This window comes from Tursiops truncatus, chromosome 16 (genome assembly GCF_011762595.2).
Source record: "Tursiops truncatus isolate mTurTru1 chromosome 16, mTurTru1.mat.Y, whole genome shotgun sequence".
Lineage (NCBI taxonomy): Eukaryota > Metazoa > Chordata > Mammalia > Artiodactyla > Delphinidae > Tursiops > Tursiops truncatus.
This window is the reverse complement of record NC_047049.1, coordinates 9,858,276-9,886,083: the sequence shown is the minus strand read 5'-3', so window position 1 is coordinate 9,886,083 and position 27,808 is coordinate 9,858,276. Positions and strand designations below refer to the sequence as shown.

General features: G+C 46.5%; 1 protein-coding gene across 18 annotated transcripts in view; it reads right to left on the bottom strand.

The window, feature by feature from the left end:
• Nucleotides 1–239: 239 nt before the first annotated feature.
• Nucleotides 240–27,808, bottom strand: part of FGFR2 (fibroblast growth factor receptor 2) — a 103,660-nt gene continuing 76,091 nt past the window's right edge. For 15 of the 18 annotated variants that reach the window (XM_073793869.1, XM_073793870.1, XM_033841993.2 and 12 more), the window contains 9 exons: nucleotides 23,094–23,245; nucleotides 20,187–20,308; nucleotides 17,748–17,858; nucleotides 15,630–15,820; nucleotides 9,145–9,267; nucleotides 8,525–8,595; nucleotides 6,727–6,864; nucleotides 4,934–5,039; nucleotides 240–1,922 (listed from right to left, as the gene is read on the bottom strand). In XM_073793869.1, coding sequence (XP_073649970.1) covers nucleotides 1,758–1,922; nucleotides 4,934–5,039; nucleotides 6,727–6,864; nucleotides 8,525–8,595; nucleotides 9,145–9,267; nucleotides 15,630–15,820; nucleotides 17,748–17,858; nucleotides 20,187–20,308; nucleotides 23,094–23,245 — 1,179 coding nt within the window. In that variant the 3' untranslated portion in view covers nucleotides 240–1,757. Of the gene's footprint in view, nucleotides 2,015–4,933; nucleotides 5,040–6,726; nucleotides 6,865–8,524; nucleotides 8,596–9,144; nucleotides 9,268–15,629; nucleotides 15,821–17,747; nucleotides 17,859–20,186; nucleotides 20,309–23,093; nucleotides 23,246–27,808 lie in introns of all 18 variants that reach the window. The other 3 variants (XM_073793872.1, XM_073793878.1, XM_073793871.1) reach the window with 1 other exon arrangement.

Sequence of the window (27,808 nt, the reverse complement as noted above, 5' to 3'; positions counted from 1 at the left end):
GAACACGGACTCCCCTGGGGTCCCAGGGAGCAACGAGCCAGGACTTGAACCAGCCTCTTCTGATTTTCCATTGGACCCACCTGTTGCAGGTACTGCTGGTCACGGACAACCCCTCTGACAAGACACCGTTTGTAGCAAAGAACAGACCCCCCCAGCTCTGCCTTCCTTCCGCACAATCGCACCACACAGCATGCGTCGGCACCTCCGAACACGGGAAACCATTTGGTAAGACACGAGTATTAAAAAAATAAGCTGCGTGACATTTATTTTGTCTTGTTAACATTAATATCTGTAGAAACATTTTTATTGTCAGTATAAAAATTAACAGGCTTTATTAAATACTTTCTCCAATTTCATAGCACGTTAAAAATCAGTGTCATCTCCATTCATGCTGCATGGCTACAGCAGAGTGAGTAGGTGTTTCGAAAGCAAAACACAGCACTTTCATATAGAATGGACAGCGTGGCAGTATTCTGACGTTGGCATTACGTGGGATTCTTTTGGTGAGGTCCTGCTAGGCGGAAGCAATTCCTTAAAAAGGTGGAAGGATCCCCCAAACTATCAGCAGAACAACTCGGTGTTTCCATTTTCTTCGATGGGACATGAAGATTCTAAAAGGCTTCTCTGTCGCCAATGAATCTGGAAGCCATTATGAAGATTCGCCGAAGAATACAGGCTAATCTGATCAACGTGCAACTCAGGGGCAGAAGGCCAGCTGCCGGAGAGCAGAACACTCTGCTAGCATCTCAACGAAGGGCCCTCCTTGAGGAATGGACTAAGGCATCTTTTTAAGAGAACGGTGGTACCATTTGTCTTGGCGAGCCCAGTTAAACGTTTATGGGCCCAAAGACAGAGCTGCACCAAAACAAAACGCCTTCTTATTAACGAGTTCTTTTTAACATGGGCATTTAGGTGGTTTAAGAACAATCATCTGACAGCAGAGTTGAAACACAAATAAATCAAAACTTCATTTTCCCCAAATCAGTCCTAGTTTGTGAATATTTCTTTTCAAAGGATCTGATAACTAGTTAATAAGTCCAAGCAAAAGGTTAGCTAGTCTGATGCGCTGCCGGCATAGAAATGTCACTTAAATTACCAAAAAAAGCCAAAAAAACTATAAACAATTGTTTTGTATATTACCAATTCATTAATAAATTAATGTTACACCATTTTCCCTGAAAGCAAAAGTACTTTTCCACCTCTGCTCGGTGAAAATTAAGAAATTCTGTGTAAGAACAGCATTTAGCAAATAGCTATTTAAAAAAAAAAAGAGAGAGAGACCAATTCTCTAGGTGCATTGGGACATCCATTTAAAATCAATACAAAAAATAATTCCTTGTAAATATATAATATATATTTATACATAATTTGAATATATTTACATACACCCAGCACCTATATACTGCAATTGTGCTCTATAAGTATGTGCTGACATATATTTTCTCCATTTATTACAAAATTCACAAGAAATGCAGAATGCATGTTTGCCTTGAGTCTGGCTGGTCCACAGCCAGTACCCACAGTGGGTCATCAGAACGTTATGGCCCATGGCAGTCCACTGCCCCAGAAACATTCTTCTTCTCCTGGTGAAGATTACAAATTCTTTACACGTGTGCTGATTACTTTTCCAATTATTTACTCCTCTGATGCATATACACACACAAGCCAAGACAACAGGCTCCCAGAGGCAGGGCCTCCCTGCTCAGTACAGCTAGGTTCCTGGTGCCGCCCTGTTTGCGGACGGGGGACAAGCCCATTCATGTTTTAACACTGCCGTTTCTATGTGGATACTGAGGAAGACAGGGTTCATAAGGCATGGGGTCCGGAGAGAAAACAGAATCATCTCCCGAAGAGCAAGAACTCCTTGTGTCAGGGTAACTAGGTGAATACTGTTCAAGAGGCTGACTGAGGTCCAAGTATTCCTGAAAGAAGGGAAGAGAGACGTTTTATTTCATCTCGGGTCAGGATAACAAGGTGAATACGGTTCGAGAGGCTGACTGAGGTCCAAGTATTCCTGAAAGAAGCGAAGAGAAGACTTTTATTTCAAACGCAGGCTCTTGAGACGTTGATATGGGAGTTGGGACAACATGGGGGCACCCCCAGCAGGTTGAGACCTGCCCACCCCGGCTTCCACAAAGACCACCTTGAGACCCCAACTTTATCTCCTCTAGGCTGCCCTTCACTTTTCTTCTCAAGCCATCTCAAATGAACTATCAGCAAGTAGGGAATGTTAACACCCAGCTGAGCAGTCACCTCGACGGGCACAGACCCAAGGACCTGCTTGTTAGACCACACGGTTCAAATCCGCACCCAGCAAAATGGAAAAAACAGAAGATGTTGTGGATGCCCGGGACCCCTTTCCATAGCCGAGACCATGAATATTTATTTCACGAATTACATTTTACTATTGTAGTTTCCAGGATAATTTAAGGGGAATATGTCTTCATTCAGCAGGTAATTTCACAGATGCAATTCATTACTCTCAGAAGCTCTCTGAGTTGAAAATGTAAACAGGTTCAAAAAAGGCTTGGATATACTCGTGTTTGTTACACCCACAATGGACTGTTGGAGAACAGTTTAGGAAAATGCAGGTTGCGTTTTAACGTTTTGAAGGTTTGAAATTCAAAAAGGGCTCTTCTGCTCCCCGAAGTATCCATCGGTGTTGCTGTCAGAAAGCCCACCCGATGGCCCCCAGATAACATTGCTTCCGACTTGAGACAAGGTGAGAGCTTACTGCCTGCTCTTGTGTGGCCCATGAGCTAAGAACGGTTTTTTAACATTTTGAAATGGTTGGGAAAAAAATCAAAAGAAGAATAACATCTCATTGTATTAAAACTATGTAAAATAACAAAATTCACATTAAATTTAAATTTTAGGGTCCATCCAGTTTTATCTAAGCACAGACATATTCATTTACACATCGTCCGTGGTTGCTTTCCTGCTACAATGGCAGAGTTGAGTGGTTGCTACAGAAACCCACAAAGAAACCCATAAAGCTGAAAGTTGACTGTCTGGCCCTTGACAGCAAAGGTCTGCAAAGTATGAAAAGATTTCTAAACTGGGGAACTTCTGGGCATCACTGCCTCAACTGGGCTAGCATGTTGGGGTGCTTCTGCTCACACCCCCAAAAGCCAAGGAGAATACTATGACACATGGTTTTGCTGAAGGGGGGCAAAAAGTGCAGACCACAGCACAACCAGCCTCAGTGTTATCAGAAAAGAGCCCACAGAATGTTGGCGACTATACATTTTAAAAGACAAAAAAAAAAAAACCCAAACCACCCCTGTAATTCATCACCAGGTTTGGCAAGAAAAAGAGTCCCCATCCAAGAATGGGGGATGTGTCAGTTCCAACAACATCAGGAGGAACTGCACAACTGGAAACAAACACGCCCACCACATCAAAAGAAAACTTTTTTGCTTACAATGATAAAAATGAAATTTTGTCCTAAATGGAACCAATTTTCTCCAGCATATGGTAATGATTTTCAGAAGGAAAGAAACTTCGATTTTTATATCCGTTAGACAATATGGCATTCTGCTTTTTAATTTTAGGATGCTAGATGTAAATTTCAGGGTGAAAATGGGCCCACTTTTAATGTAAATATATAAATAAACAGCATAGAGCACGGACACAGGATCATTAAAATGCAACTTTAGTGCTTTCCCAGTTTCTAACTGAAGCCATAAACGTTCAGATCTGATAGGGAAAAAAGAAAAAAAACTACGGGTATCAGTGGATTCCAAGTCTAGGGTTAAAGGAACTTATACTAGAAACAACAATTTTGGCAGGAGAAGAAAGTTGGTGTTTTTTTTTTTTTTTCCCTTGAACTGTTCCTTTCAACTTCTGAAGGTCAGCTGTATTCATTTAAATGCAATCTCTCCCTCTATCAGCTACAGTCAGACGCACAGATAATATTGCTGGCTTGAGGCTTCAAATCACAATATTTGATTATTTTTTTAAAAAATCAGTCTGAAACTATTAAGTGCATTATTTTAAAATAAAGGTATTCTTTTCCTTCTAAAATATTTAGGCAATTTTAACCTTTTTTTGCTGTTATTAAGACAATTGTAGGGTTTTTCTCCCCCCCCCCCCCCCCCCCCACTGTTTGGAGGAACACTATTCTACATCCTCATTAAATATCTCTAATTCATTCACTAATAAGTTCTCCCTATTGTGGGGTTTTTCTGGCCTTGATGGGTTTATCATCTTTCCTGCTCAGACCACTTTGTTCCCACAACCAGAGATGACTCTCTCCTTATGGTGAAGCAGCCACTGACATGGCCGAGTTTGGACAATGAGTGAGAAAAAAGGGTTTCTTTTGTTGGTATAGATTATAAATATTTTCTAGAAAATAAATATTTTAACAAAAGGTATGAATTTTCACTTAAAGATCCTGTAAGTCACTCATTAAAGGAAACTCTGTGTACATTTACGCTGTGACCAGGCAGGGTCACATCATTATATAGAAGCTGGAATGTGTCATGTAGAAGCTGGAATGGCACAACTTCAATGCATCCCATCAAGCTCATCAGTAATGGACCATCAGCAGCCCTCACCCTAATGACCAGGGCAAGGAATCCAACCAGCACAGAAACCCCAGCTCCTTCCCACGCAAACCCAAACACTGCAGTCGGACATTTCTTTCCTCTCCCCATCCCCCTACATATACGCACCCTGGACCCACCACCCACATGCCACAGTGAGGGGCAGCCTCAGGTGGGGTCCTCTGTCTCTGGTTTTGTGAGACAGGACTCTCAAGATGTAGTTCTGAGAAAAGTCAGGATTTGGGAGGAACACTTAGGTTCACTCTGTCTGACCCCTGTGGAACAAGGATAAACTATACCCCAGAGTCCAACAGGGGAGGCTACATTTCAAAAACTGTGCTGGTCTCCCAAGCAAGGACCCTGGGCTTCTGGAAGGAGGTTCTTACCTCGTTGGTTGTGAGTGTGAGAATTCGATCCAAGTCTTCTACCAACTGCTTGAAGGTGGGTCTCTGTGAGGGCACCGCATGCCAACAGTCTCTCATCATCATATACCTGGAAGAGATGGGTTTCCTTGGTGAATTAAATCCCTAAATACTAGGGGGCATGGCTATAAGCCAGTCTTAATAGTCAATATGGAGGGATGTCCTCAATTACGAAAATGTGTCAGAAGTTCCCTAGCAGCTAAATTAGGGGGTGGGATCCACTTTGCCAAAAGAGGCACTGCTTGATTCCCCTGAAAGGCACTTGGATTTACAAAAACATCACGTTCACCAAAACGTTTTAGGAAGGTATATATGCCATCAAAAGAGACACTTCCATGAGTTTTCACGGCTGACTTCTGGTATCCCTGTGGCAGTGACTTATAATAGGGTATCACATTTCCACGGTGCTTTTGCACACTGTGGGAAGAGCCCTGGAGGAGCAGGCGGGAATCCGGTCTTCCCTCCCCACACACCCCTGCCTGGACCAAAGCTGCTCTACTGTTATCTGCCTGACACTCTGAACAAAGGTTCCTCAGTTTTAAAAAACTGAAGTTTGAAAACTGCAACTTTAAGGCAAGGTTCTTATGAATTAATCTGCTGTCACTGGGCTGTACCTTCACTTCCTGATTAACTCTTGGATAGGCCTAGGTTCCCAGGCCTTATCTTGAGGATGGGTTCCGACAGACCCTCTAAGGCAGCAAAAGCACCAGGAATGACAAGGAACACAATAAAACGCAAGAGGGAGGGGATATGGGGATATATGTTTATGTATAGCTGATTCACTCTGTTATAAAGCAGAAACTAACACACCATTGTAAAGCAATTATACTCCAATAAAGATGTTAAAATAAATAAATAAATAAATAAATGCCTTTATATAACATACTATAAAATGTGGCCATTCATCAGATGTCCACTGTACACCGAAAAGCACTCATGGGATGACTGATATAAAATCCCGTGAAACGATACCCAAGAGACCGCAGTCTCTGGGACAATCCCTCTTCTTAGTCAATTCTGAGGGTTGGAAGGAGAGACTCCTTTATAAAGCACTGACGTTACTGTGCAAGACCCATGTCACCAACACAGTGTAATTCCACTTAAAGTGCGGGGTAGGTTTTGCTAGAAACCAGCTCATGGTTTTAGAGTCAGATCGGGTACTCTAAGGATGGCACCTGGACAAGTTTTTAATTCTCTGCACTAAAATATGGGTAAAATAGAGGTAACCAGATGCTAGTTCATTCGCCCTGAGGAATGTGGTTGAGGTCCATCTATAATAGCAATTTTCAATGGTCACGAAGAGGCTGCAGAAGCACCCATTCTCCACTACTCGCCGTGCAGGGGCCAGGCACAGCCCATGAGGAAAGGGGGCGGCCCCAGGGCTTTTGAGCTTGTGTATGTGGGAAGCCTGATGTACCTTCCTGTCACTTTGACAACAGCAAGGCACAGTACAGTGGCCCAGGAAGATCACCGGGCTCGCTGTGTGAAGTCAGGAGCCCTCGGCCGGGCAGCCCGACACCCTCTGTGGTTTAAAGCTCGTTCCATACACCTCAGAAGGATGCTCTTTCTTTTGGACAGTCAGGGCTGTCCATGGAGCTCTCTATCTCAGTTCCAGGACTGGGCCCAGAAAGTTTCAGCAATTCTTCTTCTTAGGACATGTTTAAAAAACCAGGGGCCTTAGAAAACCAAAGCACCCAGGAGAAGCATCACTGGCGGGCAGGGGCTCCTGGGGCATCGGGAGAGACGACGGCCCTTACAGTTCATTGGTGCAGTTTGCCGGCTTATCCATCCTGTGCCCTTCCTTAAGCAGCTTAAAAAGTTCCTCCACGGGAATCCCTGGGTAGGGCGAGCCCCCTAAAGTGAAGATCTCCCACATTAACACCCCGAAGGACCAGCTGCAAAGAAGGGAGAAAGCGGCATTAGTAATGCATCTCAATCACAGAAACCTAATCACGCCCAGTTAAGAAAATTAACGCCCACTTACTTCTTACGTTCAAAGACAACTGACCGGGGCCCTCCTACAGTTCATCCAACTTGCCCCGTCCTGCCCCCAAAGAGCATCCCCAGACGACAACGAGAGGCTATTCCGATGGAATTTTCCATCAACAGACAAGTGATACGTAAACCACCACTCTTTTGGGGGGCAGAGGGGAGGGTGGAGATTGGGGGTTTTTTTCCTCCTTCCATCATTCTCAAATAAAACTCTCTGTCTTAAGGCAAGTGTTATAAACATGAACTTCGAAACTGCAAAGCCCTTTATGCTCCTGTCCAGCTCCGCCGCCGGCCTATGTGCCTGACCCCAGGGCTGTGACCTACAGTACGAGCAGCTGACAGAATAAGGCCAGCATGCTAATTCTGAGAGGTAACAGCTGCCCAACGTGGCCAGTGGACCATCTGAGGGCACAGAAGTTTTCCGAATTACTAAGGTCATGAAGGGAGTTAGCGCCGGGCTGGGATTAGGATGGAGGAGCCCTGTGCCCCAGACAAACTTCATACGAAAGAAAGCGAAAACATCTCACGGGGCACAATTTATACCTGACCGTGCAGAGACACACAGTTGGATTCGGAGCCTTGTTCAAGAGACTCACAATTCCTGAGCTGATCAGGCCGAGAATCCTGCGTCTATCTATGTCACTGGAAATACACCCTCACTGATTCTGTTGAGTTTCAGAAATGAAACCGCCTTTGGTTTTGTGCAGAGCGAGAAGAGCAGCACAATCCAGGCAGGGTGCTCACTGCAGAACCGGGAATCGTAACACTTTCCTTCTAGGACTGCTGAAGAGGACCAGTGGCTATAGCATGGGATCCATGCCTGCCCCAGAAATCTTCCCACCCACACAAACAAGAATAGCTCAACTGATTTTTTAATTCATAGGAACTTGCAAAAAATAGAACAGAGAGAGATCCTCTGTACCTTTCACCCAGTTTCTCACAATGGTAACATCTTTCGACCACATTTCCAAAGCTGGAATTCTAAAATACCAGTTGGAGCCTGGCCCTAATAATAGCTTTAAGTGTATCACAATAGGAATACTGTATAGTTTGCACTCTATTTCTGTAACATTATCAAGGATGCTACGACGAGATCAGAATTTTTTCAAAGGATAAACAGGGAGTGGGCCCTGTCGAGATCATCCTAGTGGACCGTGTCCCAACCAGCTTTCCCCTATGAGGACAAACCTAGGACGGGGAAAACATGACAAACTACTCTCAAGTAGGAAAAGTTTAAGGGCGCGAAGAACATGCCAACAGCTTGGCAAATTAGATAGCAGCTTTGTACTTGCACATCCGTGAATTAGTTCAAGGGGGAGAACTTCCGCTCTGGCAGGAGCAGGTTAGCGGTTCCACCTCCTGTGCGCTTTGAAGCCGGGCAGATTAGTAACAGAGCATTGGTTACCAGCCTACCATAAAATCCATCCTTTCTAAGGCCAGCTCCTGCACCTTCTCTGCATGTGTGAAATGCAGCAGGGACCAAAGAATGAAGGAAGGCAAAGAATGTACGAGAGTTTTACAGCTCAGCCCGAGGGAAAAGGCAGAGACAAGGGAATTACTTACACATCACTCTGATGGGTGTACACTCTATCGAAAAGGGCTTCGGGAGCCATCCACTTGACTGGAAGTCGGCCCTGCAAGTGTAGAAGAAATGTAAAAACCAATATATTAAAACCGATTCATTTTAGCAGGTTCAACCGGGCTGTGCCCTGTTTATCTTACGAGCTGACACTCTAATGGCTTTTGCTGGACAGTCATTAGCGCAGAAATAAGCTCCAACTGGGACTACATAGAGCGTGGGAGATGCACAGATTTGGACACGTGAATAAAATGTCGTTTCCTTGGGTTCTCATTATCATCTATCTCCCTAGCAGGCCCTGACCAACTCCTAGGTGAAAATGAACCCAGAAACTCCCAGGCTCTAACCTTTGCTAGGAAAGTTCTCGACAAGGAGCCTTACGAAGGTTCTTGCTGCTGACTACTCTGTATATAAGACTGGTTCACATTTACCAAGGGTATCTTAACTGTAGTCTAAACTTGCTTACTGAGAAGTTCATAAAGAGTAAGGCAAACGAACAGGAGTAAAAAGGCATTGGTCCTTTTAGCTCTGAGCAACACCTTTCACCTGGAACATCCCGTGCCACCTCTCCACCCCTTCCCACTTCATCACTGCCACAACTTACATTTGTGGTCTTTTTGTAGTAGTCTATATTGTTGATATCTCTGGCCAGTCCAAAGTCAGCTATTTTCATCACATTGTTTTCTGTTACCAAAACATTTCTGGCAGCTAAATCTCGATGAATGCACTGAAATCGACAAAGAACGCATTTCAAAATGCTACAAGAATAAAAAGGTAACATACGCGCTTCTTATAATGCAGAGAGAAAATACATCTTACATCAAAAATTGGTATTTCTTTTCTAATTAAAATAAAAGAACAAGGCCCCAACTATTTCAAAGAGCAAAGGTAGGTAAGAAAACACATGCCCTTTTATCTGCAGTTGACTGGTATCCTTCGTATTATGAACAGCTAAATGACCTCTTTTTTTTTTTTCTTTTTTTTGCGGTACGCGGGTCCTCTCACTGTTGTGGCCTCTCCCGTTGCGGAGCACAGGCTCCGGACGCGCAGGCTCAGCGGCCATGGCTTACGGGCCCAGCCGCTCCGCGGCATGTGGGATCTTCCCGGACCGGGGCACGAACCCGTGTCCCCTGCATCGGCAGGCGGACTCTCAACCACTGCGCCACCAGGGAAGCCCTAAATGACCTCTTTTAATGCCACAATTATTCCCCCTCTGCAGTTCCGGACACTGCTGCTTTCTTGCTCATTTTTGAAACTGTCCCCCCGCTGAGTTCTAAACCCATCCCTTCTCTTAGCTCACTCTTTCTCTCTCCCCGATCCCTCAGATTCCTTGGCTTTAGCTTCTCTCTCCCTCAAAATAGAGGACCTGTCCCATTACTTTTGTATATTTCCACATATCCACATGGCTTCCATTCTTAGATACATACAGAAGATCTGCAAATCCCTATCTCTAACCTGACCTCTCTCCTGGGATCCAGATTCTCATTTTCAATAGGACATTTCCAGATTGACATCCCTTTTGGCACCTTTAAATTCAAGGTCTCTACTCTATTCTCATTTTCTTGATATATACAGCAGAATTCTTTACACACTCCTCCCAAGTTCTTTTGATTTCAACCCCCAAATGCCTCTCCAATTTGTCCACCCGGCTCCGTTCCCACTGCTAAGCCCTTAGTTCAGGGTCTCATCACCCTTCCAACAGGTCTCCGTGTTCAAACTGAGCACTATTGCATCTTCTCTGCTTCCCTCAAATTATGTTTCTGAAGGAGCTGATCACATCTGTTCCAGGCTTATATGAAGGCCAATGCCTGTCTATTCATATTCTCTGTCCAGTTCTCACCCAACACCTGGTCCCCACACGGGGCCCAACCTGTGTCTGCCACATACACGGGGGCCAGATGCTGAGATGCTTGCTACAGGGCAGCTGATTTATGGTTCCGATACTAACTCTTTGGTCTCAGAAAGCTCTAGTCATTATAACTTCTGTGTTCCCCTTCTACAAATGATACGTTTTTGTAAGCTGTTAAAAGTGTTTTAGCTGTACTTTAATACACCAAGATTTTACCAGGATACATGGTAATTAGGGTCCCAAATCATCACCTCCTAGTTTTGGAAATGGTAAGGTATAAAGAAGTGAACAAACATCCCTAGCAAACACTTTTACACAGGTTCTAGGCAAAGGCTAACTATTATATGAAGGAGAGAGTCTTACCAACCGATCTGACACGGGTGAAACGGGGCTGATTTGACATTGATACTCCGCAACATGGCCCATTGAAAAAGGAGCAGACCAAACTCTCTCTGAAGAATAAATGCGGGATCATTTTTTTCTGCCCACCCTCCAACTATTCCTTGTTTTTAATCTGCTTCTGTGGCCCCCTGGATGGGCCAAGATCATTGAAGGGACGGCAGGAGAGCCCCACAGGCATGCCTGTGCCCGGCCAGAATGGAAGCAGGAAATGTGAGAGCTCCCAGAAGCTGCCCAGGGATCCAGCTGGGGCGGGAGCTGTGTTCCTGGTTTTGGAGGCCTCTTCAAATTGAACTTCCAAGCCCTGGGCCAAACTCTCCCAGTGGTGTGCTCCCTGCTGACACAACTCTGTGAGTCTGGCAAGCTGTGTGGTCAGAAGAATCTGACTCCCTGTGCGTGGGGCTCTGACCACACATAAGGGCTCAACTCAAGAGTCACTACGACGGCGACCCCCATTTTCTCCAAGAGAGCCAGAACTCAGCACCAAACTTCCCGCATCCCAGGGTGCTAGGAAACACCAAAGCCCACCCTCTGGGCTGAACAAGAAGAGACTTGGAACCAATACCAAGAAAAAGAGAATAATCAAAGTCAAGCCAAATTCCCATCATCTGCAGAAATCTGAGTTATTCTCCAGTGCAAAGAGCTGACCATTTTACATAACTAGGGCTCTCGGACTGTCTGGTGTTCCATTTCTTCAATAAACAAAGGTCAACGGGTCGCTAAGGGAGGGAAAACCAACACCTCTATGACCCTGACAGTGTGCTGGGTGCCTCTGCGCAGCTGATCACATTAAATTCCCATAGCAACCTATGAGCTGGGTGGTATTATCGCCATTTTACAGATGGGGAAGTTAGAGCTTCCTAAAAAAGAAAAGCCAAGCAAACAAAAACAAAAGCAGCTGCTCAAGTTCAACACCTGGGAGGTTTAACTGGCCTTAGGATTTTGTAAAAAAGAAAAATTAGTGTACTTTGCACGGAAAATAGAAAGGCTTCCATAACTGGTAGAAGGCTCAAATCCCACATCACCTAATTATATTACTGTACACATCATGGAGTTTCTTAACTTGTCGACCCCCAGCGTCCCCAGGTCGAGGGCAGGACTGCAGGTTCACCTCTACATTCCCAGCACAGAACCTGACCCAGTAAACGTCCATTGAGCTGAATTCCTAATTACACTCCATCAGCAATGAACCAGATGTCTCACCCAACAGTTCCTCAGGCGGGTCTCTAACAAACTTATCGCCATCCACTGGGAGGGAATGGGTGTGACGGGGCTGACCTGTCCTCTGCTTCTTCATTTTCCACTGTCAGGAATAAGCCCTCCATTTTTGGAAGCATGTTCCACTCAGGGGACCGTTCTTAAGATCTTGGTCTAGAACCTGCTTTAAACCTGTTCTAGGTCCTTAATTGCCGGTTGCCTTCAGCAAAGAGCTTTGGAAACACAACTACAAAGCCTTAGGAAACAGGACTCTGTCCCCTCTACCCCACCCTGGGTTAGCAAACAAAGCCCCAACACAGGGCATCTCAATGGTCCTCTTCTCGGTCCAGGGAGGCAGGGAATACCTGAGAGCAGGATAGGTGGGTAGAGAACAAAAAGGCCAGGTCTGGGACCAGCCACTTTACTCTCCAGGCTGACGAGTCCCCAACTCAGAAATTAGGACAGTGACTCCCTCATACCTGGGCTCAAAGCTTTCCTGGCACTTCCAAACACTCCCCTGCATCCTTATCCATAAGATGGGGATTTAAACACACCTGTTTCTGTGTTGTTCTGGGGTTATGGACGATACTGTATGTAAAATGCTTGCTCCATGCCTGGCAGACATTAAGCTCTCACAAAGTGGTAGTGATTAGTAATAATGATAATTATTATTATTACAATACTATTAATAAGGGCATTTTCAGTTTGTCATTCTAAAATGTATCCTTTTCCCCATTTTGCCAAGTTCACCTGATTCTTGGTTCTCTCTCCACCACACCAAGCAGCTTCAAGGCAGGAAGGATCTCGTCCTCGGCGGTATGGGGGGGACCCACCACTGCTCCACAAGCCAGACTCCACCAGCTCCTTTCTCCTATTCCACCTTCCTGAGACTCCTCCTGGGGCCTCTGTGAACCACATTCTGGGTTCCCTCCTCCCTCTCTGACCCTCTCTGACCACGTCTCCTCTGTCTTTTCCTGTGCTTTCAGCCCATCTCTAGATTTGAGAGTTTTCTCAGGGTTTGACTCCAGGCTTCTGTTCCCCCTCTTCTCTGTCTCTCCCCAACCTCCCCACCCAAGGAGAACCCATCCATTCCCATGGCTTGAAACTACCCTTCCTTCACTGGCTCCGGCGTCTAGCCCAGCCTTCAGAGCTGAGCCTCAGCCCGCAGCTTCCCGGTCGACACCTGCCCTTGAGTGACCCTCAGACATGTTCAAAACGTACCTTGGATTTCCCGCCAGAACCTATTCCTGCCACCGCCCCATGCCCCCATCTTCCTCATCCCGATGAAGCTGCACCACCATCCAGTTTCCCAAGCTGGAAATCCAGGAGTCAGCCTTGATCCCTCCTCTTCTCCCTCCTACAGCTACTCAATCCCTTAGCTGTCCTGATAGCAAAATATATCCCAAAGCAACCTACCTCCCTTGTGTCTATCGGGGCCAATAAACCTCAGCCCAAACCATGGTCCCAGGAGCCGCTTTACGGCTCAAACCTGATCAAAATCACTCCCCCTCGGTGGCTTCCCCAGAGCCCAGAGCACAGGGCAGAGTCAGATGCCCTAGAGGCTCCACACAGCCCATCCCTCTGCGGGAGGGCTTGCCCTTCACCTCCCCTGCAACCTCCCAAGTCCCCCCTGCTCCTGACCTCACACCGTCGGTTTCCTCCACAGCACGGTTCCCAGCCTTTCACACACTTATTTTATGCCCACATTTATTGTTGATTTCACCTGCTGCCCCCCATAGTTCCTGCTCCAAGAGGCCAAGGACTGTGTCCATCCTGGTCACCTGACCCGGGATACCAGGCACCCAAATCAGGAACGCTCAGGAATATTCGTTGAAGGATTAATAAAATGACCAGGCCAGTCTCCCACCACTTTGGATTAGTAGCAGTGCCCTGCTGAGTCCAAAAAATCCTTCCTCCCTCTCCCACACCAGGAGGACAGAGGGCGACCAGGACCAGAGGCTCAGGACAGGCAGCCTGCGGACAGGCTGCCTCCGCAGGGTTTTATTTAGCAATAGTTCCAAGCTACAGAAAAGGCGAAAGAGAACAGCTATCCGGGTTTGCCAGATTCACTTGTTACGCCTCCTTGCTCCCTCTTTCTCTCTATACCCAGCCTCCCTGTACACACACACACACACACACACACGTTTTATGGCTGAACCACTTAAAAGTGAGCTGCAGACCTCATTAGCACATACCTCCCACCTTACACAAGACCTCTATCACCACCCCCAAATTTAACATTGAAACAGTCACATTATCTACTATCCTATCAATTTCACATTTCAATTGTTCATAAATGTCCTTTATAAAAGCGGCAGCCCCACCTCCCATCCAGAACACGATCCCTTCCGGGATCACACACGGACATTCAGTTGTCACGTCTCCTAAGCCTCCTTTAATCTGGAACCGTCGCCCCAGCATTTTTTGTCTTTTGGGACACTGACATTTTGAAGCAATGTCTTGTCAAATGTCCCACATTCTAGATCTGATTGTTTTTTCCTGCCAAAGACTTGTCAGCTGGCAAAGTCCGCTGTGCACACGCACGTGTACACAGTCGCACAACCCTGTTTCGGTTTCCTAAAATCTATACTTTGGGGCATCTTACAGGAAAAAAAAAAGCTCTGAAAAATCTTCAACTCTGGACTCTCTTGAAAATAAAAAAACAAAAAACAGAACATGTGGTGGCTCTGGCCGTGTTCCCACATGGCTACAGACAGCAGGGGCTGAGGTGCAGCCAGCGGTCCCCAAATCCCTACTCGGTGTGATGTGACAGGGGCTGCCTCGCTCACTCATGTGACTGGCATGGCCAGGACCCAGCCCGGGCCACAAGGGGACAGATGGTCCACGCCCACCAGAGGCTCTTACTTCTTTGGGGACCAGAGGAATCCCTGATGCTGCATTAAGCTTCAGCGCGGTTAGGAGCTGACCCACCTCTGCCCCAGAAGGTAGGTCTGTACTTCCCCCCAGGCGTGGGCCAGGGAAGGGTGTCTTGGGCCGTCCAAAATACCCCACGGGATGTCTGGGCACCTGTCTAACTGCTTTCACAATAACTCAGATGTTTCAAGTCCACTGCGTGTGGCATGATCGGAATACAGGCGATTCACCTCAGGGGACCTGGCCAGCTTCTAACCGCAGAGGGTCACCCCGCCAACGAGACAAAATAAATCCAGCGGATACCCAGCACTCGATGTTACCGAAATACCCCTTCACTTGATCTTTGTTCTTAGACTATTTAACGTCATTTCAAACTCAAAACCATGAAGACAACACCCGAAGTCCACATCCAAAGACTCAATAACCACGAAACAAATAAAGCCAAAAAATCCTCAGAATTAAAGGCAGCGCCCCCCCAACCCAACTGCCGTCCACCCGGAGAGCCGACTCCCCGGCAGACCACAGCCAGCCGTGCCTGCGAAAAGAGACATCCCTTCTGCTCATCTCTGTGGTGTCACTACTGGTTTACGAGGCTTTGGCTTTTAAAGAGTTCATTAAACCCCAATGTGGATAACGCAAGACACAGTCTCCAGGTCGTACAAGACAGGCGAGGGCTTGATTCAGCAAATGAGCACGTCCCAATGGTCTGTTTTCTTCAAAGACATTTTTCACTGGAATCCACCCAACCAAGGAGAATGGGAAGGACTCACTTTCTGGGAAGCCAAGTACTCCATGCCCCGGGCCAGCTGGTAGGTGCATGACACCAAGTCCTTGAAGGTCATCTGCTCCTCGGGAACGCGGGTGATGTCATAGGAGTACTCCATCCCGGGCGGCCTCCGGGCTCGGAGGTATTCCCGGAGGTTGCCCTTTGAGGCGTATTCGACTATGACATAGAGCGGCCCTGTGGACGACGAGAACACAAGTTGGAGAGGCAGGGAAGCCCGGATCTGCCCTGGGGCAGCTCAGCAAAGGAGTTTTACTTATTACAACCCAGTGCCTTATCATTTTTTTTTAAAAATTTAAACATACAGAAAGCACACACAGAACACCTGCATTCTAATCTCCCCCAAATGACAACCGACGCTTGGTCGAGATAGACTCAACAGTCTTTAAGAAATAAAACAGCGATACTACAGTGAGTGCCCTTTCCCTTTTTCGCCCAGCCTCTCACGTGCGCCCTCTTGGAAAGCAACAGCTACCATAAATTTGGTCCTTGTAGTGCATTTTAACTATTTTACAGATACCTATGTATCAATAAACAACGTATTATTTTTAATCACATCAATGAGTAATAAAGACATAGCTTTGCACCATTTTTCCCCCCACATATTATCTTTCTGGAAGCCAGTCAGGCTGATAAAAATAGACCTAGATCATTCCTTTTAACAGTTACATAGATTCTATCATATAAATACACCACATTTATTTCTCCATCCCCCTAGGGGTTGTTTCCGGGTTTGGGCCATTGCAAACAGTGTGCAGTGAGCACTGCTGTGCACGTCTCTGTATATATGCAATAATTTCCCCATGGTATAGACGAGCCTGTTTCTGCGTGTACATGTTACCGGCACACAGCGTGGCCCATTCACTTCTGTATTGTCTGTGGCAGTTTTCTCACTGCGGCAGCAGAGGTGGGTAGTTGTCACAAATTCGAAAATATTTATCATCACCCTTTACAGAAAAAGTCTCCTGACTCCTGGTATAGACCTCAAAGGGAAATTGCTGAGGCAAAGACAGGCATTTTCAAGTTTATTAATTATCATCAAACTGATTCGCAAAGTGCCACAGATCATCCGCGAGAGAAGTCAGGGGTCTCGCTCCCCCGAGGAAGATAATGTGCCCCTTCCTATCCGTCTCCCCTCTTTCAGGCCACTCGTGGGAGCTCAGCCACCTGGTACCCATAACAAGACATGGGTTCCTCAATCCCCACTTTAAGGGAAGAACTTGTCAACCAAAATGCAGGATCTTATTTGGAGAAATCTCTCTTAGCACTTACAAAACGAAAACATAAGGAGGCTGCCTTTTCCAAAAACCCTCCAGGTTATACCCTAAAAACAGGAGGACGCTATAGGCCTTCCCATCCAGAGTCGCCCAATGCCCACCTTCCCGCCCCCAGAACCCAGGCACAGTCATAACGTCTTCTTTGTGTTCGTGGCCAGGAACACTTCCTGACGGGTTTTGTTTTTTGGGGTTTTTTTGGCCACACCACATGGCTTGTGGGATTTTACTAATTTTTTTACTTATTTACTTTCATTTATTTATTTTTGGCTGTGTTGTGTCTTCGTTGCTGTGCGCGGGCTTTATCTAGTTGTGGTGAGCAGGGGCTGCTCTTCGTTGCGGTGTGCGGGCTTCTCCTCGCGGTAGCTTCTGTTGTTGCGGAGCACGGGCTCTAGGCACGAGGGCTTCAGTAGTTGTGGCACGTGGGCTCAGTAGTTGTGACTCACGAGCTCTAGAGCGCAGGCTCAGTAGTTGTGGCACACGGGCTTAGTTGCTCCGCGCGGCATGTGGGATCTTCCCGGACCAGGGCTGGAACCCGTGTCCCCTGCATTGGCAGGTGGATTCTTAACCACTGTGCCAGCAGGGAAGTCCCAGCTTGTGGGATCTTAGTTCCCTGACCAGGGATTGAACCCAGGCCCTAGGCAGTGAGAGTTCAGAGTCTTAACCACTGGACCACCAGGGAATTCCCCCTGAGGGGGTTTTTAAGGAAAACTTTAAACATGCACTTGAGAGGCCCTAGGAGCAGGATCTAAGAGTCCATCCATTTTTAAAACGATGCTGGCATTGAACCCTGGCTTATGTGGATAAAAGCTCTTTCTCCTCCTACTCACCATCCTGAGTGCAGGCTCCGAGGAGATTTATGATATTTTTGTGTTTCCCAATCATCTTCATCATCTCCATCTCTGACACCAGATCAGAAAGGTCCTTCTCTGTGGCATCATCTAGGAACATTAGGTAAATTACAGATCAGTTTCCTCTAACCCGTCGGTTGCTACCGTTAGCTGATGAAAATTTGGTTGAAACAGCATGACAGTCAATTTTAGAACCAGAAAAACTTTCCAAATCATCTTACTGGTGAAGCGGAAAGGGCCCAGCACTGCCCTGCTCCGTGTCGAATAGCTAATTTGGGGTCAACAGGGTCAAAAGTCAGAACAAATATATAGGCCTTGGATGCCAAGGCCAAATCTTTTCCAGCAAACCTCACAAACGAGGGGGCATTTTTCTCTATCGTGAAATAATTCCATCCTCTGGCAGACCTAAGGTACCTGAGAAAATCACATCAAAATTCATGGGGCCTGAAAGCAACTGTGAGGACTTCCGGGAAGGAAGAGGGAGAGGAGTTTGGGAGCATTTCACATCACTTCAGACTTTCTCTGCACCACGTGCTGCTAAGCTGAGCCCTCGCAGCCCACAGAGCATTCACAGCTGGATTCAGAGGACACCCTGTACTGAGGACAAAAGTGCGTGTGTGCACGCGCACCTTGAGGGGGCAAAGGTCCATGCCTTCTACGGGCTTCCAAAGGGGCTGGGATTCCCCTCCTAAAAAATTAAGGTTTTAAAAACCTCTGCTCCATAATTTCAAGCAAGAACGGCTTAGGTTCTGCATACACAGGCTCACAGTTAGCTTCCAAAAAGTGGCAAGATTCTTCTCCAGGTATCCCCCTTTGAGCTAATTCAATATGGGGAAATCTGGGCTTACTATGAAAAATGAGGTAAGGGCATGGATAGAAGCCATGGTGCATAAAGCTTTTTAGCTTCACAAAAGGAAGAGCAACACAATTGCCTGGAGTGTAAAGTCCACGCAGACTCATGTGGAGGACTGAGCGCCTGCCCCTCGGATGAAGAGGCTCCACTGCGGTGACACTGTGGGGTCTCCTCTAAGCTCTGAGCCACCCACTGGCTGTAAACATGGCCACGTCATAAGGGCTCTGTGGCTAAGGTCCTTCTCCATCCTAAGGGAAGGCCAGCCTTGAAATAACCGGAGAAAGAAAACTCCCAGACCTCCTCCCCCTGAGCTCCGTAAACCGAATCAGAAGCTCTGTCCACAGAGACCGGGAGCCTGGGCCTTCCATATACTCGGCCCTGGTACACAGCCAGGGGCTGTCGGGGCGGCCGGTGGGAGCCCACAGCTCTCTGCACCTGCCACTCGGCAAGGCAAAGGCACGGGAGGCAGGCCCAGGCCATGCAGGATGCAGGCAGAGGGCTGGCTGCCTCTGTTGGTGGAGCTGAGACATGCAGGGTGGGAGAACATAGTCCTCCCAGGCATCGCACCCCAAAGTGGGGAGCAGCTCAAAACACCCTAGTATGCCTTGGGAGCCATTCAGATCCATAGCTAAAACAACAAACAGAAAGAAAACACCCAACACCTTTCTGACTATTTCCACCTTGCTCCCTCCCCTCAGGGAGAGACGTGGTGACTATCCCACAAAAACCCATGAAAGAAAGAAAAAGCCTAGCCCCCGGGGCGTCCACAATGCGTGAGGCCCCCCATGTCCTGAGAACAGACCTCTCTCCTCCGGGACACGTGGGAAAAACTCAGCTTGGGGTGTCCTTTCTGAGATGCCTACAATGGGAATTATAATGCAACCATTCCCTATAACTCCTCTCATGAAAGAACACTGTGGGAGGATGAAGTTAATGGTTAAAAGTTCTTTAAGCTCCTTGGACGCAGGCATGAAGCAGGGTTGGAAGGTTAATGCAGAGACATTCAGGCTCCCACGAACGCCACTCGACGTTTACATCCCTGGGTAACGGCTCACACGTCCCAGAAAGCTCTAGACCAGCACCAATCCGGTGAGTCCCCTTTCAGCTTCCCAAGCGACTCCCACAGACAACGTCATTCCTGCTTTGTTCCTCCTGCAAAGGAGTAAGTGTGTCCTCCTCTCCCTGAGCCTCCTTCCTCCCTCTAAAACGGCCAATTTTCCTTCATTTGTAAATTAAGGTTTGCGTCCTGAATCCGACATACCAATACTCATCTAAATTAATCAATTCTACGTGAATCGATACTTTCTAAGCACGTACAAATATAAAGGGAATTAGGCTGCCAGTTTCCAATACAACTGGCTTTTCTTTTTTATAAGTGCACATAGCTCAAGATAAATAGTCTGTCCAAGATGCTGATTTATACTGAAAACTTCTCAACCCCTAGGTCAACTATGTGCTCTCTAACCCCCTGCCATGATAGAGTTCACATGCCACAAAAGGAACATTCTTGATAAGGCGCCCTCACCCCTCCCTTCCCCCACCCTCCCCACCTCCGCCCCACTCACCTTTCAACATCTTCACGGCCACAGTGACTGCTTCCTTGGGCTTCTCTTTGTCAATTCCCACTGCTTCAGCCATGACCACTTGCCCAAAGCAACCTTCTCCCAGGGGTTTGCCCAGCGTCAGCCTAAATGTGTAAAGAGAGGATTAGCAAACAGCATCTGGTGTAGCGAGGGAAATTCCTGAACTCAATATAAAAATCTTTCAGCGGCTTACAAAAGCATGGAGCATTTATCATATGGAACTAATGAGACTTGGGGTACACATGCGCTTGAGTATTTTCTTAGTGACGTTTTGGAGAATGTCAATTACTGCTGGAACAGCTATTGAATTTCACATTTGTATTCTCGATTTATTTTCTTTATGGACGGTATCGTTGCAAGTGAGGTGGTCAGCCTTCCTAAGTGCTAAGAACGAGGAGCTTTTGATCTTGAGCCGATCGAATTTTCATCATTTAGAATATCTCAAAGAAAACCATTAAAGCTGTTATTTTTTGTCTCTGTGATGTCTTTAAAAATCGCTATTATTCGAATACCAATGGATTTTACGGTCACATTCTGGGCCAACTTACAAGATATGAATCTTAAACGCATTTCAAGGAATCTCTATTTTTTCATTAAAGGAAAAAGGAAATGCTAGAAATTGGGGCAATTTTTTTTTGACATAATAGTTTAGAAATCCTTATGACTACCCAAAATTAATAATGAAGAAATCCAAAGTGATCACAACAAACTTAATTTCTAAGCTCAGAAGCTCTACATACATCATACTAATAGCCATATAGACTCCTTGGGCGTTCCAGAAACCAACTGAATGGAAGAGACTTTGGAACACTTATGAATGTGGTTTTTTCATCTAAGCATAACACAGCAAAGTACCAAGCTGCCACTAGTAAGCAGTATTTTTGGTAAGTACGCAATGGTTTGCAAAAGTCACAGCAAAGACCGAGGGCAGTGTGTGCTATGCTGAGGTCATTCCCTTTCTATCCTGAGCTAAAATTAAATTTAATATCTTGGCAGAAAATAAACATTTGCATTGGAAAAATGACTAATTTATGTCCTATTGCCCTGCTGCTACAAGCATAACAATCCCTTCTTTGTATAACGTCTGCCTCTGATCTAATAAACTGCTTCTAAATGGCCTTCATTCATTGGAAATCTGCTCCACCTACGGTTGTGCTAAACACTATTTTGAAATGCTTTGCACTCAGATTTTCCACACTCCGGGTACCCCGGGTGGGAGCTAACAGACAGACTCCCGCTGTTGCCAGTGGTGTCACAGGTGGCAAAAACCACTGATTGAACCTGAGCACTGCAGTTTCTTAAAGTATGATCACAGCTCCCAAACTCAGTCCTATATCCATAGGAATGTGCACATTAACCCACCTACTTGTTTGATCAAACCAGGGAGCTGAGGGGGCTCACGAGAAACACCCCCTTTCCACATTCTACAGGTAAAGAAATCATTCTTTGTTTTTTCTGGTACCTCACTGGTAAGTGTTCAGTAAACAAGTACTGAATGAATGAACAGTACACAAACTGGAAATCATTTCCATTAACACTCTAACAGAATGATATCGGTACAGTAATTTGGTTCTAATGTATGCTGCACATTAATAAATGAGCTGTTTATTATTTAAAGTAACGAGCCATTAGAAAACAAAGCTGGTTGGAGCTGTGTGAATCGAAATTACAAGTGCCATGGAAGCTCTCTCTCCTTCCAAAGGGAGCACATGATATCCAGACCCTGGAAGAGCTTATCTTTGTATTTCCAAATTTGTGTATGAGTTCCTTCTCCAGTAATTAGACACTTCTCTGACATAATCTCACGGAGATAGTGCAAATGTCAAGACCAATAGGGTTGCTGTACATGAGCAAGTCAAAAGTTTATTCCAGCTGATTTGATGCAGATGTATAGTCAGCGATTTCTACCTTCCATTATTCTCAAGCTGTTTGGACTCTGATTACTACAAGAGAGACCCTGGAAATGAGCTGACAGCCCTTCAATGACCATCGTATTCATTTCAGAAGGCGAGTCTGGGGGCTGGTCCCTAGCTAGAAGATGGAGGGCTGGTACTCCAAGATCTGTCCACTGACTCGATGCCCAGTTCTGCCATCTTGCTGAGATTTGCAGTTCAGATCTCTCAGGTTATGAAGGGAAATGGAAGGAAGGGAAATTCACATGAGCCAAGAACTGTGCTCAGTCCTTGGAGGTCTGTACCATGACCTTCATTTCATAGAAATGAAGTTCAAAGAGAATCAGGGAACTCACACAAGGTTGCCCAGCCACTGGCTGGCAGAGCCGGGATTCCAATCCAGCCCAATAGAATCCAAAGTCCCTGAACTTGAAGCCAGTTCAGTCCCTGAACTTGAAGAGACACACAGCTCCCAACAATGCCTTCAGCAGAGCCCAGGTGGCCACACTTTGACTGAACATCTGACTGGAACACACCCATATCATCCGATAAGGAAAATACTAGGGACCACAAGAAATTCGATGTCAGGTACCGTATTTGAAGATTTCTAGCCCAATATTATATTAATAACTATTAAAAACAGCAACACTGGGTGAAGATTCTTAAGGCAATTTATATGCTAGACCTAATTTCTCTAAGGAAATGAACTGTAGGACAGACACGTTCTAGGAACCAGAAGTTAGAATGTCAACTCTGTTTTATAAATGGGATAATCCCACTTTGATTCCATTTGACTGGGTTTGAATTAACTAGAAAGCTAAAAAAAAAAATGCTACCAAGGTACCATTTTGTTTGGGGATCAGCCATGGCTTAGTAGCTCTGTTTTAAAAGAACTATTAAAAAAGAGAGAGAGAGAGAATTAGTTCTTTGTGTCAGCCCAATATCCCCATTTTATACTTCAGCCCCCACCAGCGATGCGCCCCACAGAAGTACTCACTTATCTCTTGGAAACTCCCATTTTGGATCTTCTGGCAGCTCGTACTCGGAGACCCCCGCCAGCATGGGGGTGTCTGCTGTCGAGGAGAGGCGAGTTGTAATCCTCACCAGTGGGGTATTGGAGTTCATGGAGGAGCTGGACTCAGCAGAAACCTGGATACAAAATACAAAGACACAGATGTAATCCTGGCTCTACCTGCGAAGGCTGGAAGCCGGCCAGAGCCCTGCCAGCCAGTCAGCTCTTAGAAAGGTGGGAAGGTGAGGGTTGGCCAAAGTCGTGAATTGAGGACCAAAACCCTGGATTCCAACTCCTCTGTCTTTCCATCCATGCAGTATGTGCTAGATTGCATCCAAATTACACGGGCCTAAGGCCAGGTTTCCAAACAACAGTTTTAGAGAGTGCCTGATAAAAAATGTCTTCCTTCTGTCCCAATTCCTCAAGATAATCACTTGAGGACATACAGGCAGACCCCATGGGCTTCATTCTTGCCTCTTCCCTGTGCCTGTACTGGAGCCCCGGATTATCAATCTCCTGCCCGTAGACCAGCAGGGATGGTGAATCAGTGCTGTGCTTGTGAGATTCCACAAAAACTTCTGGAAAATCGGCTCTTCAATCAGCTCTATCTTTTGAAACGTAAGCAGAATACCTCAAGGAACTAGCTCTAGGATTTGAATGTGAAAAGCATTCCAGTAGCTCCACGTGCCTTGACTCAAGGTAACCAGAGACCCAGGCACTGGGGACCACTATCTGCTTCTCCCTAGTCCTTCTGGGAACTGGTTGATGCCCAGGCCATTTGAAGAAAATCAACTGCCTCTTGTCAACTTCAGTTTCAGAAACTAGTGGAAGAGTCAAGGGAAAGAAAAGTACCTCTTTATTCACAATCTCGTGGGAAAGCTCCTCTCCCCCAGGGAAGCCTGCAGGGTTTCACCGAGTTTTCTCATTTACTCTAATCCATTATAGTCTGCATTTGATAAAATGGTTATTTCTTAACTATATCATCTTCCCCGTGCTGGTTTCTGTAAAGGAAAACACCATCGCGGGCTGCCTGACCATCACCTTATTCCAAACCGTGAACAACACCCTGGCCCGAGAGAGCTGGAATCGGGGGTTTGACGTGACCCCTCAAACGTGGTTCTGTCCCCTGCATGACTGCCCACATCAACCCATCTTCCCAGCTCTGCTTACAAACACTTTTTAAATCGAGGTGGCAAGGACCAAGTAAAGATGAACATATTTAATGGGGATGAACTTTCAAGGTGGAGCCTGGACCATTCCCACAGGGAACCAGAAGACTGTACTTTCCTGGGAACGTCCTACTTAAAAAATGTTGATTCTCTCCTTTTTAAACCCAGACTGCCCTTAAAAAGCAGGTAGGAGACCTGAGAAGATGTCGAAGAATGGATTTGGAGGGAATCATTTTAGGAACAGGAAGTTGGTTTTCGTATTAATATCAAGAAGTAGGCAATTTTTAACACAGAATTTCTATTATCTCTTTAAATGTCCATGAAAACATTTCTGAGCCTTTTGAGCAGTCTTTTGTCAAAGGTTGTTATTCCTAAATTTTATTATGCAGACAGTATGATCAATGTTTATTCACCGTGAGCACAGTAAATAATTTTTTTTTTTAAGGAACTGAACAATCATTAATTTTGGAGCTGAGAGGGGCCTCATGAATAGATATGGTTCTAAGAGGCTGAGGCTTCACACCCAAGTGTCTGGGCCACAGAGGCAAAACAGCAGAAGCAAAAAGAAAAAGACGAAAAGCCCGTGGAAACGACCTCCGCAATGCGCTGACCTCAGCTGCAGGGCCCACCAGGAACGTCCTCAAGACCTCGACAGCCTTCACTGACCACATATATATGTCTTGAGCTCCAACTGCAGAGAAGGGTTCAGAAAGATTCAAGGAATAAGTTGGGGGAAAAATAATTCCCCAAATCCTAACGCCCTGCGTCGGTTTTGAGCTATGGATGCAAAAGGAGACTGGTGTTCTCAGAGACAAAAAGGTCTCCCACGTGAAGAAGCAAAAATCACCACTCATTGCAGTGGGAACCGGGCTTGAAGATGACAGCCAAGAAGATTCGGAACAGCAGTCAAAGTCAGCCTGGCAATGAGACAGTTACAAGCCCCAACCAGACGAGGGCTGGCAGATTTCACAGACGAACACCCCCTCCAAGGCCAGCAGCGTAGCCCTCCTTGCTGGACCGCAGGGTGGCCAGAACTGCTATGCATGGTGTGCTGGGATCGTGGTGAGGGAGAAACCCCTGGGGCGGTGATGGGGGGTGCAGCTCTGGGTGAAGAGGCCCGTCTGGCCTTCCCTGCCACGTCCCCGCACATCACACACGGTTGAGGCTTCAGGACACAACGCAGAGGAGTAGCCTTCCCACGGCAAGGTGTGAGGACACGGGCACTGAAAACAAGCCTCAGGAAGGACATATAAGAGCCTTAGCCGTGGTCACCTTTGGGGAGAGAGATTATAGGACGCCGAGGGACGGGTAGACTATGTCTTATTTCAGAACTTCCTAAACCATCTGAATTTCATTCCCATGCATATGTATCTCTTTTACGTTCTACGAAAACAAAGCACTTTTCTTTAATGACAAAAATATTTTTAAGAATAAAGAGAATCTGGACTGAGGCATGGCACTGGGCGGGGGCGGAAAACAGGGCAAATGCTTAAAATACACTGACTTCTAAAATGAGTTAAAATGACGAGATCACTGCTGTCGCCCCTTCCCTGGGCTAGAGGCTGGGTGCGGGGGCGTCTCTGCGTCCTCCCGTGTGGGTACCCAGTGACCTCCCCTAGCCAAGCAGCCACCCCTAGCTGGTGCCCTTCGCCTGCAAACTGTTTATAATGTGGGGCCGTGAGCCGGTGGCGGCACCCTGACCACCGCGGGCTGTGGGATCCCTGTTCCAACAGTTACTGTGAGAGCTTCGGCAAGTCACTTGACGTTCCTCGGCTCCGGTTTCCTCACCTGCTAAAGGGAGACCGGAACAGTTCCCACATCACAGAATGACCGTGATGGTAAAATGACGTCACACCCATAAAGTGTTTGGTGCCGGGCCTGGTGCTTGCTGGGAGCTCAGTCAACTTTCGCTACCAACCCCACAAGGGTTTCTCTTAGCATCTTTTTAGAGTCATTTGCTGCTCAGATCCAAGGGAGCTCAGAGGGCCCCTCCCCGGGGGAAGCCCGAGGACTTGGAGTCCAAGGCTGCTCTGTGTGTGAGCTCCTGTGACATGGTGTGCAACGGGGGAGAGAGAAACCCCACCGGCGGCGTTAAGGGCAGGACTTGCCTTAATGGTGTGAAAGACTAGATCCTCTGCTCACAGCCAGGATGCGCCGGGGCTCCAGTGAGCAAAAAAGCAAACCCCAGAAATTAAGGACCCAGGAGTCAGGGCATGGTCCCAGGGCAAGAGGAAAGCTACAGAGCAAGAAAGTCCTCATGACAAACAGGGCTTAGAGGCCGCTTCAGAAAGAAAAACGAAACAACCAGTCAGAAGTTAACTGCTCTGCGGCTAACCTGTGACCCCAAAGGAATCTTGGCCCACAGACCGTGACGAAAGTTCACACCCATATACATCTTCCCCCACAAACAGATTGTCTCCAACAAGGTTTTAAGGTGAGAGCTTTGAACATGGAAAACCTTTCCAAACTTAGTTGCTGTCACTATGATTAAAGTTATGGAAATTTTGCTCACATTAAGTGCAGAGGTTTAGATTCCATGTACAGATCTGGAAAATACTTTTGTAAAACACACAAAGAGAAAAAAGGGAAGAAAATGCCCCAAGTGTAAGAAACGACAGAATTCAATCACTCTGTCTGTGGACGTATATCTTCATTTTACCCCCGTGCATTTTTACTATGCTTTTAAAATCCCCTCTGGGACTGTAAAATAGGACTGGCTTTCTCTTCACTCCGTTTCCCTCCGCGTGCTAACGTGTCTGCAGGGCTGGCCCGACCCCTTGCAGGCAATTCCTCCGTGGAACACCGTGTTTCTGGAGCTTCTCTCCTTTGGACCACACTCCTTAAGGAAATCCACTGTCCACCTCTGAATCCTACTTCTGCAGCAATGTTAGATGATCGCTATTTTTCTTTGGCACAAAATCATAATCCTCCCTGTCAGATATGCTTCTTCAATTCTGGGTTTCCTTTTTATCTAATTTTAAAATAGTCCATCGATAGAGATCATTTAGTTATGTACAACAATAAACATGAACAGTCTAAAACAAGCTCTTTTTTCCCCACTCCCAAACCCTGGCAGCCACGTTTTTAGCATGTTTTTTCAGTCTCCATTCAGCTTCCTCACTTTCCAGAATCTCTTTACCATAAATTCCTCGTGCCATAAATCAAGCCTTTAACTAAATGTGCTTTTTGTCTATTTCCACGGTACATAAAGGAGATGAAGCAAGGAAGCCGGGCTTTTTTCTTTTCTTTTTAAAGGGCCACCGAGAAACTATGTTATCTTTTAATACTAGATTCAATTCAACAGTGAGAGGGGGGCCCACAGAGAACAGAGCAGACAGAGGCACAGATGCCACAGGGAGGAGGTATGAATATCCGTGCGCCTGCTTATTCTGAGGACTCACAAACGGACCCCAACCGGCCAGAGAAACCCTCTGACTCTCAGTCCACGGGTCCGCATTCCCAGACCAAAGCACAAGGTCCTGGAGTCGACACAGGTTTGCTATAAGCCCTGCCCATCACTCCCCAACGGCA